Source organism: Lampetra planeri, chromosome 2 (assembly GCF_965212315.1).
Source record: "Lampetra planeri chromosome 2, kcLamPlan1.2.h2, whole genome shotgun sequence".
In the NCBI taxonomy this organism is placed as follows: Eukaryota; Metazoa; Chordata; class Hyperoartia; order Petromyzontiformes; family Petromyzontidae; genus Lampetra; species Lampetra planeri.
Genome location: NC_136108.1, coordinates 16,519,552 through 16,531,699, shown reverse-complemented (window position 1 = coordinate 16,531,699; position 12,148 = coordinate 16,519,552). Strand labels below are relative to the sequence as shown.

At 43.2% G+C, this 12,148-nt stretch overlaps 1 protein-coding gene across 2 annotated transcripts in view; it reads left to right on the top strand.

Moving 5' to 3' along the window:
* Positions 1-3,410: 3,410 nt before the first annotated feature.
* The window catches only part of LOC144729028 (integrin alpha-9-like), a 43,436-nt gene continuing 34,698 nt past the window's right edge, over positions 3,411-12,148 (top strand). The window contains exons 1-11 of one of the 2 annotated variants that reach the window (XM_078608863.1): positions 3,411-3,627; positions 4,276-4,385; positions 5,788-5,897; positions 7,033-7,153; positions 8,113-8,189; positions 8,433-8,559; positions 8,764-8,849; positions 9,545-9,607; positions 10,330-10,467; positions 11,104-11,212; positions 11,304-11,398. In XM_078608863.1, coding sequence (XP_078464989.1) covers positions 3,440-3,627; positions 4,276-4,385; positions 5,788-5,897; positions 7,033-7,153; positions 8,113-8,189; positions 8,433-8,559; positions 8,764-8,849; positions 9,545-9,607; positions 10,330-10,467; positions 11,104-11,212; positions 11,304-11,398 — 1,224 coding nt within the window. In that variant the 5' untranslated portion in view covers positions 3,411-3,439. The remainder of the gene's footprint in view (positions 3,628-4,275; positions 4,386-5,787; positions 5,898-7,032; positions 7,154-8,112; positions 8,190-8,432; positions 8,560-8,763; positions 8,850-9,544; positions 9,608-10,329; positions 10,468-11,103; positions 11,213-11,303; positions 11,399-12,148) is intronic. The other variant, XM_078608869.1, reaches the window with a different exon arrangement.

Below are 12,148 nucleotides of genomic sequence, written 5' to 3'. Positions count from 1 at the left end.
CTGACAGCCTCGTGCTGTCTCTCTCTCTCTCCGCAGCTCCTCCTGGCAGCCACACCGCTGCCTCTAACACGCAGCCCTTCTGGCTGTCTCCTCTGCAGCTGCACACCACTCCGCAGCTTCCTCTTGTCTTCGGGGTTGGCTCCCGATGGCCGTCGGTGCCCCCCCTCTTCTCACTCGCCCGCGTGGCCTCACTCTTTTCCGCTCACACCCCGACTGACTTCCCCTTCCGGTTTACCCGCTTAAGGACCCGAACCTTCCACCCACGTCACATGACTCCACCCCCCGTGACGTCACATCCGGAAGGTCGCTTACGCCCGCATTACAGTAGTAATAAAGGTGATAACGGGTGCATGATCTTCATTTACATTTGCAACTGATACAGAGTTTAACATTTTGAAGGCAACCACAAGGTTTTATAAAAACGGTGATACATGTAATAAAACACCTACTGCAATCCTTGCATTTTAGGGATAACATTAAAGTCTTTTTTTTTCTTCAAACAATGGTACATGAAAAATGTTTTAAACCATAACAAGTGTTGAAAAAATATACACTAAAACCTATAGGGTTCCTTACCTGAAAAAGCGGAATTATATTATTGAATGTACAAAATATATGATGTGTGCTCCTTCTCTCTCTCTCTCCCTACATCAAATAAAGAATGCCTAATGGTTTACTTTTATGAGACATGTTGCTTTAATTCTAATAGCGTATGAAAAAAATGTATTTAATATTCAGTGCTAATCAGGATATAGAGTATACATATGCATTAGCTGCGCACCAGCACACTCCGTATATACTTTACAGCCCCGGGGAGGGCAGAGGTGACTTTAAAAATGAGAACGTGAGTGGGAATTGGTGCGGTGCCCCCCCCCCCAGCAAGCACGTAACTATGGCACAGGCAAACACCATACCCCACCCCACCTCACCATCTGTCACAGCGTCTCTCCTTGCGTAATGCCACAGCACTTGCTCACAGCATGAATTTTCGTAGGGTGGCAGATTTATTTAAGCGCCGTGCAAGAAAAGCCACGGCAAACACTTGTGACAGCCACGACGCACGAAAGGAGCTGTTTTCCAAGTAAATAAATAACGCAAGCACGTACATTTTCAACAAGCTCGAGCAATTATGACAGTCATCGTCGCGAGTGAGTTCTTGTAAGTGGAGACAATATTTTGCTGCAGTTATTCCATCACAGTGTTTTCAGCCAAGTTTCAGTAAATATCCAATGCCTTTTGCATTGCCAAAAAATGTGCAATTAAAATCATGTTGGACTCCAGTACATATATATGTACATATATATAATGAATTGTTGAAAATTCTAAATCAGTGATTTAGAATATTCCAATGTTAAGTACTGCATTGCACGATAGAACAATTAAATATACAAAATGAATGTTTCGTATTCTTATGGAAATCTGTCATCGGTAACAATTCCAAATGAATCCCACCTGAATAAATGTGTATTGTCTAATAAATATCCTCACGTGCGTTTAGTTATACACAATGTAATATGTTTAATAACTTTAACGACTTAAATTGTAACTAAGGTAACACGTGCTGACTTATAGCAACAGTGGATAAACCATGATGACAATACGTTTTTTGTCAACTTCAACTTTTAATTTGAAAAGGTAAGGCCCATTGAGCTATATTCTCTTTTTCAGAAGCGACCTGGCCACAAATAGTAGCTCAACGAAGTGGCTTGTCATGTTGAAACGTATAGCAACCAAATACTCCAAACGATTGTTGATTCTAAATGTGGTGGGAAAAACCGGAGGACCCGGATAAAAATCCACGCGATCACGGGGAGAACATGCAAACTCAAAATATACAGGCGTCAAGGTCGGGATCGAACCCACGACCAACTAAGTCAACTAAGTCAAGTTCTTGACCATGACTTTAAAATGGTTGTGCCTACATTTTAAACGATAATTTAAAATTGTCACCTAAGTAATAAGAACATTGTACAATTTGTATACAGCATTGCACAATAAAAAATTATATTGACATACTTTTTTTGTTTTGTGACTGAAATCACATATTTCCAAAATGAAATTGCAAAAACAAAACATCATTTTGATATTGTTGATGTTGCGGATTGTTTTTCACTTCACTTGCAGAGTTATCTCCAAAGTTCCAAATATTAAACTGACGTTTATGATCATATTCAGGACTTATTTTGGCACAGTGCAATACAAGATATTGAATTAATGTAATTGTTATGCAAATAAAACTAATACAGTAAATAAAAACATTTATCTACATTAAACACTGTATTATTGAAATATTAACTGAAATACAATATTGCCATATTGTTGCAGTACAGCTGTATCATACAACTATTAACCATGCTCCTTTTCAGTGACTGAAAATGATGTGTTGTGCAATGTCAACATCAATTTAAGTTTCTGGGGAACATTCTCCGTGACACGAAGTTGTCTAGCGACTGCTGACCGCAGACCACATTAACAGGTGACCGAATGTTCAGGCTAAGCGTGATCCAGGGCTTCAGTCACACTGTGAATATTTGTGCAATAGTGGACACACCTGCCACACTTTTTCAAGAATACCACAATTTGTGGGAACAATTTTATGAAAACATTCTTCTCCTTTCATACAATTTTGACAACTATGCCATGTACACTCGCGTAAATGGTTTTTCAATAACACCGCGCCATTTCTACACATCCCTGTGTTGTCTTGAGTGTGTATTTAGACAAATTATTTAAAAATACTGTCGGAATATTCAACATTTCATCCAAGGTCTTATGCTCCTTTGAACAATGTATAACCTGTATGTAATAAAAAAGTTAGTGTCCATTTTTCTAATGCTGGTAGCTTATATTTACAGAATATTAATTATATCTCTGATTTATATCACTTCACGTAGTATTTGAATAATATGGCAGATAATTCACGTTAATTTAATGTAAAAAAACGAGTCACAATTTCACCTGGCTGACCTGTAGCTGGCTGGGAGCACTTTGAGACCACAGCATATGTTGTACAAGAGACACTTGTAGGGAGGCGCGGGTGTGAATAGAGTATAAAGGCGTGCAATCTCTCTTTAAAATTATAATCATTCATTGGTTCACTAGAGATCCCAAAACCTTGCTAAAAGCATCACAAACTCGCTGTCCTACACACCTCCGTACGATGCGAAAGAAGTTCAACATACGGTACATACATGTCTGCTTCCCTACCACGTAATTCGGATAATAATACATAACCTACGTTCATTAATTAGTATAATTATTAATTACATAGTCATAGCGTGTGCAAAGCACATGATTCACCCCTAAGTTATGATAATAATTAATAATAAAACTTGGTCTCAATCATTATTTAATTATTTTTATTGATTACGTCCAGTCATCGCCTGTGCAAAGCACATGTTTCATTCGCCACCACGAGCACGCAGGCAGCTGCTGTGCCATGCTCCGTGCCCCTGGCCTCTGTGCCTGCCGTCTGCTGCTGCTGCTGCTAGTTCACGTCACCTGCACGGCCTTGCGCGGTGCGCTGGCCTACAACCTGGACGTGGCAGGCGCGGCACTCATCCGGGGAGCCAAGGGCACTTTCTTTGGATTCTCGGTGTTGCAGCATGCCTATGAGAATGACACTTGGTAGGTGCATGCTCTTTCTGGACTTGTGATGTGCGTGTATAGACTAGATTTAAGTAATGCACTATTAACAAGAGATGTAGTGACTGAGTTGCGTGCGATGTATTGTCGGCTCAATAGTTGGATATATGTTTGTGTGTATGTGTGTGTGTGTAAACTGGAGTCGTCCACAATGAGTGAGTGTATTGTTTCTGCAAACCATGTGTATATATATGTCACACAATGGTAAGTGAAACGTGCATTGGTATTTGTATACGTGATTGAAAAATAAAGGGGTAAAGATGCGTACAACTGTCTTCTTAACAAAACCGACAGATATTGTTTGTGTCACTCCTGTATGTGGCAATTTAAAGTGAGTAAACTACACATGCAATTTAAATTCGTTTACCGATTACATAACCACGCCTGGCATGGGAAATAAACCACGTAGCGGACGAAATTGTCTCCAGATGGTGACCCATGCATCAACATATTCATAAATATGAGGATTCTATCATCGTATAAAGAAATAGAGATAAACACAGCACAGCAATTCTATGCATTTCCACGACTGACTTATGCAGACGCTTATGCGCGTGCATGCACACACACGCATGTGTTGCGTTAGGTGCCAGCGGAGAAAATCTGTACGGCTTGCGTTGTTTGTGCCAGGGTGTTGATTGGGGCTCCTCAAGCGCAGTCAGGCGCTGAGCGCTCTGGGGCCGTGTTTAAATGCCACGAGGACGGCGCAGGAGGGTACAGCTGCAGCGAATTACCCATAGGTATGCTCACTGCCTGGCTGGCTTGCGTGCGTCTCGTTAACAAGTCTTCACAATACCTGCTCACGCATATTTATTTATGTATGTATGGGGTAGGGTGAGAAGGGGGGGGTCAGTCAATAATCTTTTTACCACTCAGATAATAAAACGACCCGCATTGTTTTTTGGGTGTTTATAATATCCACACCATGTTTTCACCAGATAAAACAAGCGAGATTCAGAGCAGTGGCTGATGGAGGTTTTTTGATGTACAAATTCGCTCAAGATCGACGATCTTGGATATCGGTAAATAAGCAAAATCTCTTTTGCAGAATGGAGCTAAGTACGAGGCGGGATTATGAGTCTGGTGACACTTGTCTTTACTCCATAGTTTTGAAAGCATGAAGTTTTGGTGGATGACATTAATACGCTAAATTAAATGCTATGATGCCTAAATGGTAAAATAGATTTTTCCACAAAATTACCATCAGACTAAGTTTTTTAATTATCACATCAGTGACGAGAAGCCATTTAAATCATAGTCAAAGTTGTAAAGAGCAGATAAGCAATGTCATTTGTCACGACATCACACTGACACAGAATGGAAATAGTTTTGAATGCCCTGAAAAACACATCTATTGAGTCTAAGATGTGCTACAATTCAAGACATACGTAATTATCAGAGACCAAATATAGGCACCGTTGCAGAATACAGCGATAGTAATCGTGCAATGAGCACGGCGAATGTGGCACTTTAACTGAGACGAACTTCTAAAAGAATCCTTCACACGTAGGCTTTCGTGACCAATATTATCCATAGTAGAGGTTTTTTGGGTTAGATCGTGTAAATGTGTCGTTAAACCCGCCACCACCCGACACAGCTAATTAGTAAGGTTTGCCACGTAAATAAAACATGCCAATTCGCGACTAGTTCAGCACACCGGTGTGTTGGAGAGTAAACCCACAATATTTAAAGGTGCAGCCCTACAATTGCTTGCTCACCCCACTGCTGGCAGAAGGGCCTCCACTAGAAAAAGCTACAGACAACATCTCTCTAGGGTACATTGGCCTACTCTTCCATGCTGACCAGACGTATTGGAAGAGGTGTGAACACCCACACATTATCCCACCACACGCGAACTGTCGCTCGCCTAAGCGCGCCGTACCATTTGTACTGCCGAGTTAAACAAAAAAATAGGCAGGTAGATGACCAAAACCAAAAATTCGCTCATTATTTCCACTGTCGCGCCAGGATATCAAACCAAACTGGCGACCCCCCGGATTGCCAACCATTACCCGATGGCAGCATCTGTCCTATTTGTACTGTACATCAAATGTGCTTTTTAAATTCGTTGGCATTATCCACATTAAGATGCAGCACAGTGTTTTTGTTTTGTTTGAAATAGCGCTTGTCGCATGTCCACAGATAAGCGGACTGGAAATGTGTGTGGGACCTTATGTCGGGAGACGCGTGCAGACCAGTGGCTGGGGGTGTCACTGGCGAGGGAGGCTGGTGGTGGCGACAGCAAGGTCATGGTGAGCGCTTTATGAACAGTGTGCACAAGCATTGAGGCCCCCCCAGACAAAGATCCCCCGTGTAGCCTTAACAGACTGTTGGGGCAAGTGCTTTTAGCGAGCACTTATCAAGGCTGGCATGGCACACGAGGGGGTAGTTGGCCAGCACCACGCCCGGCCACCCTTTGTCTCCCTCGTGGCAATATTTACACACTGCATCAGGTACTCATTTGAGGCTGATTCGACCTAGGGGAGGCCCAGGACCGGTTCGGAAAATTGTCACTGGGTGTTGGCCGTAGCACTGCTGTTCTCCACGCTCCCCTCCACCCGCACAAGGGTTTTCATGAGAGTTGTAACCTCTAGAACCTAACCGTGAAAATAAGTCAAGTAAGCAATGGAAATGTTCTTCAAAGTTGGAAATCAAAAAATAGATCTATGAAGGAAAATCTTGGAAGAAAATCATATTTTATCAGACCGTGGTATCTGCATTAATCGATGATATATTTCTGGACCATTTTTATATATTTTTAGGACTACATTGTGAGAAATCCACGTGCCACACAAGATATATTGTTTAATGTTGCATTCTGAATGTATTGTTCTCAGATAACACATTGCATGGTGCAGAACTCACAATGATGGTTATAATGTAATCATCAGCGTATATATTTCTGTGGCAGAGCTGTTATCTCACAAGCAGCAGATTATGAGTTAAAATTTAAGTCGGGGGCTGACTCAGCCTAAATCCATTATGGGTCAATAAAATAAGTAATACTTTGTGAGAAGTCCACAGTGGTTGTCCTATAGAGAGACTTCCCCTGAATACAAGAATGTGGATTTCCTCTGCTGACTCAAGACTGCTAAAAGATGAATATTGCCCTGTGCTCTGTTGATATTGGTGACATTCTGACTTTTAAAAAATATCACATGATCACGTCGCACTCAATACATAGCAGTACCATAATGCTTTGAGTTCTGATAACTGTTTACACATAAAATCACAATGCATAGAGAGGGACTGGGATCCTTTGAGCTCTGTTACCAGTTTTAAAATAAAAAAACTTTTGTTCAATACATAGAGGCACCGTAATGCTCCGAGTTCTCTGAACTGTATTGTTAACCATGATGCGTCATGCTTCGTTGTTTTGGTGCCCAGGCCTGTGCCCATCGCCGGGCCAACGTAAACCCAGACGACATCTTTCCTCACGGCATCTGTTTTCTCATTCCTCCTGACCTGAAGCCCAATGCAGTGACTCACACCAGCCCCTGCAGTATCGGTAACGGCCTGCATTATTCAATATCCCTGCAATGCGAGTGACGGTTGGCAGGGCTCCATGGGTGTGCAGGCATGCACCATGTCGCACAATTAATGAAATAGCACAAGGGCATGCGAGGAAAATGACTGTGGAGCAGTTTGGTTTATGAAATAATGAATCTACATTGGATATGTCCAGCACTGAGGATTGTTTCATTTGTACGGTCGCTCGTTACCTTCCCCACGGACATTTCAGAAAGCAACACAGCAATAATGTAACGGGGTCTTGCAACAAAGCTGCGCGTCTTTGGCTGTTCTGAACTCTAGTATATAGTAATTCATGAATTATTATATATATGATGTTTATAATTTGAATCTTATTTTGAACGAATTCCGAGTTCATCAGCACACAAGTGATAGTGAACGTGTATGAACTAACACTTGTTCAGTTCGAAGCAACATAATTTATCAGGTCGCCTTGGCTAGTGGCCTAAGCTGGTTGCTGTGGCATCATGTCTGTGGCCAGGCCCTGCAAATCACAAACTTGGGGGAAGAATGTGTTTTCCTTTGTCCCAGAAGGTATAACTGGACGGGACTTTTAGTTAATTTAAACACAATATATATCCTTGGATGCCAATGTGGTCACAGCAATGTGTGCAAATTCGATGGTTGCGACTCAAAATCTGGATTTGACTCCTCTACTAAAAATAAAATCAGTATCACTTTGCGGGCAGCCACAGTGGTTGTCTTACACTGACTTGCCTCCGTCATAATAATGTAATTTGTTCACTATTGTAATGTGCACCTTCTTTCTAGCATTGGTTCAGGATATGAGCATTGCTCAGTACTCATTTGAGCTGAAAACCACTTTGAATTTGAAACGTGATATATAATTATGACCAGATTGGTTCTATAGCTTGAAAGAAACGTGGTCACGAGGACCTTGGTGGTGTGAATGTGGTTGTTTCACCCTCCGTGCAGGTGCAGCCAACGCCCACGATGAGATGCGGCAACACGCCTCCTGCCAGGCTGGAATGGCTGCCTCCTCGGCCACACAGGTGGACATCTGTTGAAAAAGCGCTTCATAGATCATCGAATTCCTCCAGTCTAAATACATGTTCTGATTCTGAGGTGGTACTTCCCTCCCCTTCCCCCCCAAATGAGATTAGGCAATTGTGTGTTTGTTGAGTTGGCAACAAATAAAACTATCTATTTTATGCGACGTAACAATTAGTGGACTTCACAGATGTATTCAATTGACATTCAGTTGCTGTAACGTTCGTTGGACGGTGTCGTCGTAGAACTTCATGGTGCTGGGCGGTCCTGGATCCTTTAACTGGGCAGGCACTGTGATGCTGCACAACGTGAGCTCCGGCTTGACGCACTTCTCCACCCCTGACACCGTCGTCACGAAGGACAGTTACCTTGGTGAACCTGAACGCATCGCAGTCACGCATCCACTGCGCATCTCTCCACACACGGCAACCAATTCATTCCCAACAAGGGAAAACAGTTTTACGTTGACGACAAATTGCCTAAACACCAAGCAATGTATATTGAAATACCGTGTTTGAAAGAATTCTAAATTGTTGTGTTGACTTTTTTTTGTTTGTGTTGACTTTTACCATGAAGGCTATTCGGTATCAGCTGGGATTTTTTATAATCGAAAGACCCTGGGCGTCGTAGCTGGAGCTCCGCGCCAAGACAACGTGGGAAAAGTAAGAACCAACATTCATGGCCTTGGGTTATTGAGTGAGAATAATGATCCCTGAAACTCTTTAATCAGCAGCTTTTCAACAGCCGCTGTGACAAAGAGGCAGTTGCGAGGAACAGTGATAATTCTATGTTGAGACTGGGCTCTGCCATGAGAATGTTGAATTTCCACCACTAGCCCACGACTACTCCACGCTTGGTTGAGCGGTCAATGTATAGAATAAAAAAAAAACGTAATGTGCTCTACACATCCGTGGACAGTATTGTGCACGACAAGAAGAAAAATGGTGCGTAGAACCTCACTTGGAGGTTGGCAATACGTGAGCTGAGACCTCTTAGGAGACAAGATGGAGACCGAATGGCACGTGTGCTCTTCTGCGGCAGCATCACCGTGAGAAGTGTAGTTACGATGCGCAGAGGAATCTTACGATCAACCGCGAATGGTCGAACCACAGGGGCGCGATCGGCAAATTGTACTAAATTTGAAGCGGATGGTCAAATCCGCGATGCTGTATACAAGTTGGAGTTTGGTGATTTGTTGGTCGTTGCTTTGTATTGCATATTTTCATTGTATTGATGATTATTGATGGTTGGTTTTACTTTTTGGGATTCATTGGGTTGTCCAAATGAGCGGGAAATAACAATGTACGTTACGACCATGCAATTTGGTAAGAAACGTTTGTGTTATATTGCACACCAGGTGTACCTGCTGACATTAGTGGAGGGTGAACTGCAAATAACATGGCAATCCTCGGGAAAGCAGGTATGTATGTGTGTGGATTTCACACCTGATGACGATTGCTTGTGTTGCACTCGAAACGTCGTGTGAATTTTTATTGTTTAATATTTTTATTAATTTATTATTTCCCTTCTACGTGACTTTACCGAAAAAAACAATAATATAGTCATTTACTCGTTGTGAATAAACCTTGGAGTGTGCAGGATGTTGGAGAGCTATGTGATCGTCGACACGATGGCATTTAATCAGTTTGCATGGGGTTCGCAGTTCGAATTCCAAAGTGGACAAATAATAATAATGCACAGGGTTAAGGACTCTGTGATATTACTGACAACAGTTTGTCATTCATGGCGAGTGTCAAAGTCCAGCATCTAAAATGTAAAGTGGAATCACAATCACATAAACACATTCTGCCAGCTGTGTATTATTTATGCAGATGCGAGCATCCAATTGCTCGCTTCATTCAGTATGTATTGTATCTACGTGGGCCCACACCTGCTTTGGCAAAAGTCACTGAATGAAATGTATTACAAAAAAACAAAACCCGATGGAAAAGTCCGGTCGTTTTTTCTAGTTCCCCAACTTACCCGAGCATCCTTCGCATCGATGCATTTCATTTAGCCGCCCGCCAGCGATGAATGGTCCCAAAATAGAGAGTCGATTGAGTTAGCGGAGCAGCGCCACTCCCCTCTGCGTCGGTCGCGCAGCCGGTGACCGTGGGGCATTCCCTGTGCTGTCGTCTGCAGCTCGGCTCGTATTTCGGCTCCGCCACATGCGCCGTGGACCTGGACGCTGACGGCCTGGCGGACCTGCTGGTCGGGGCGCCGCAGCACAGCGAAACGCGCGACGAGGGCAGGGTGCATGTGTTCATGAACGCCGGCCAGGTGTGCTAGGCTGGTCACGGGAGGGTGGCGGGGGGAGGGAGGCAGCAGCTGTACCAAGCGGGGACGAGGGAGGCAGCATGAGCCGCTGCAGTCTTCACGATTGACCTTCGCTATGTTGATGCATGAATGTATGGCCACTGTTGCCCGTATGTCTGTGCAACTGGTGTTCGCTGGTGCGTATGTGTGTGCAGTGTGTAAGTAATCTCTTTCGTATGGCTGATGTGGAAAAAGAACAAAAACTGAAATTTCACACTCAGGTGGTTAAGGCAGATAAATGCGTCCAGAGCAGTTTGGCCCTGAAGAGGGCCGTTGGCGTGACTTGTGTTGTTGCTCAAGAGACCGGGGTGATCGATGTTCGGCACCCGCCCCGTTGATAAGTAATGCAAACTTTGGAATGTCCACCTGGTGCTCCAATGGTGCCATCAGAAATGAACACTGCTTAATGTTACGTTACTGCGACGCAGTGGGTATACGTTCTGTGCAGATGCAACGTAACCGTGATGCAGCATTCTGATTTTTACATTTACATTGCTGTGTATGTGAGTAACGTTGCGTTAATTGATTCTAACAATGTATGACAGTCCGATTGCCTTCCTCCAGTCTAAATGAAGATACTGGTTTTCTTATGTGGCATAGGGAAATTTGGTAGAACGGAAGTCTCTTCTCTCTGGAGCCAATGCATACAACGCTCACTTTGGACAAGTCATTGTGGCCCTGGGCGATATAAATGATGATAGATTTGAAGGTCAGTGACAAATCCGCCAGACGTCTCTACATCGGAACATCTCGTTGCTTGTAAAAAAAAAACTTATCCGCCACTTTTCTTTGAGAACCAGATGTGGCGATTGGTGCTCCGCATGAAGATGACCTGCGTGGTGCTGTGTATATCTACAATGGGGGGCCTTCTGGAATTTCCCACTCTTTCTCACAGGTAGCAGTTGGAATTGGGGTGTCAATGTGTTAACCACTTTGCCACCACACAACCTACTCAGTCAACCACACACAAAGACATTTATCTCCAATTTAGTTGAAGAGACTTGGAAGCAAATATTGATAGCGAGGACCTATTATGTCACACACACACACAGGTGCCACGGTAGCGATATGTTGAGTGCCTCGCCTGGGATACAGCTCGTGGGTTTGATGCCGGCCCTGTCGCCTATATATTTGGAGTTTGCATGTTCTCCCCGTGGTCGCGTGGAATTTTTTTTCTACGGGTCCTCCGGTTTTCCCTCCACATTTATAGACATGCTTTTGCAGAGTATAGCCACTTCGTTGAGCTATAATTTGTGGTCAGGTCGCTTCTGAAAAGGAGCTATACAGCTCAGTGGGCCTTACCTGGTAAAATAAAAAAAGTTTATAGTTTTAATAGTTGGTAGAAGACAACTGCAAAATAACTCTACTTTTGCTTTGGCTGCTATGGTACATAAGGATCAGGTGGTTTGGCCATCATTCTGCCAATCGACTTTTGTTTCCCCAATGCCGATGTTTACATATTCCTACTCCTTTAAAGCTATGTTGACTCAGGGAAGATGCAATACCACTTGCCATTGATGTATGCATGTACGGAAATCTAAACCAGATCGCTCGAATATATTTTAGTTTAGTGTGTTAACCACTACACCGCCATGTCCATACAAATATCCTCCATATAGCCTTGAATAGACTGTTAAAGCAAGTG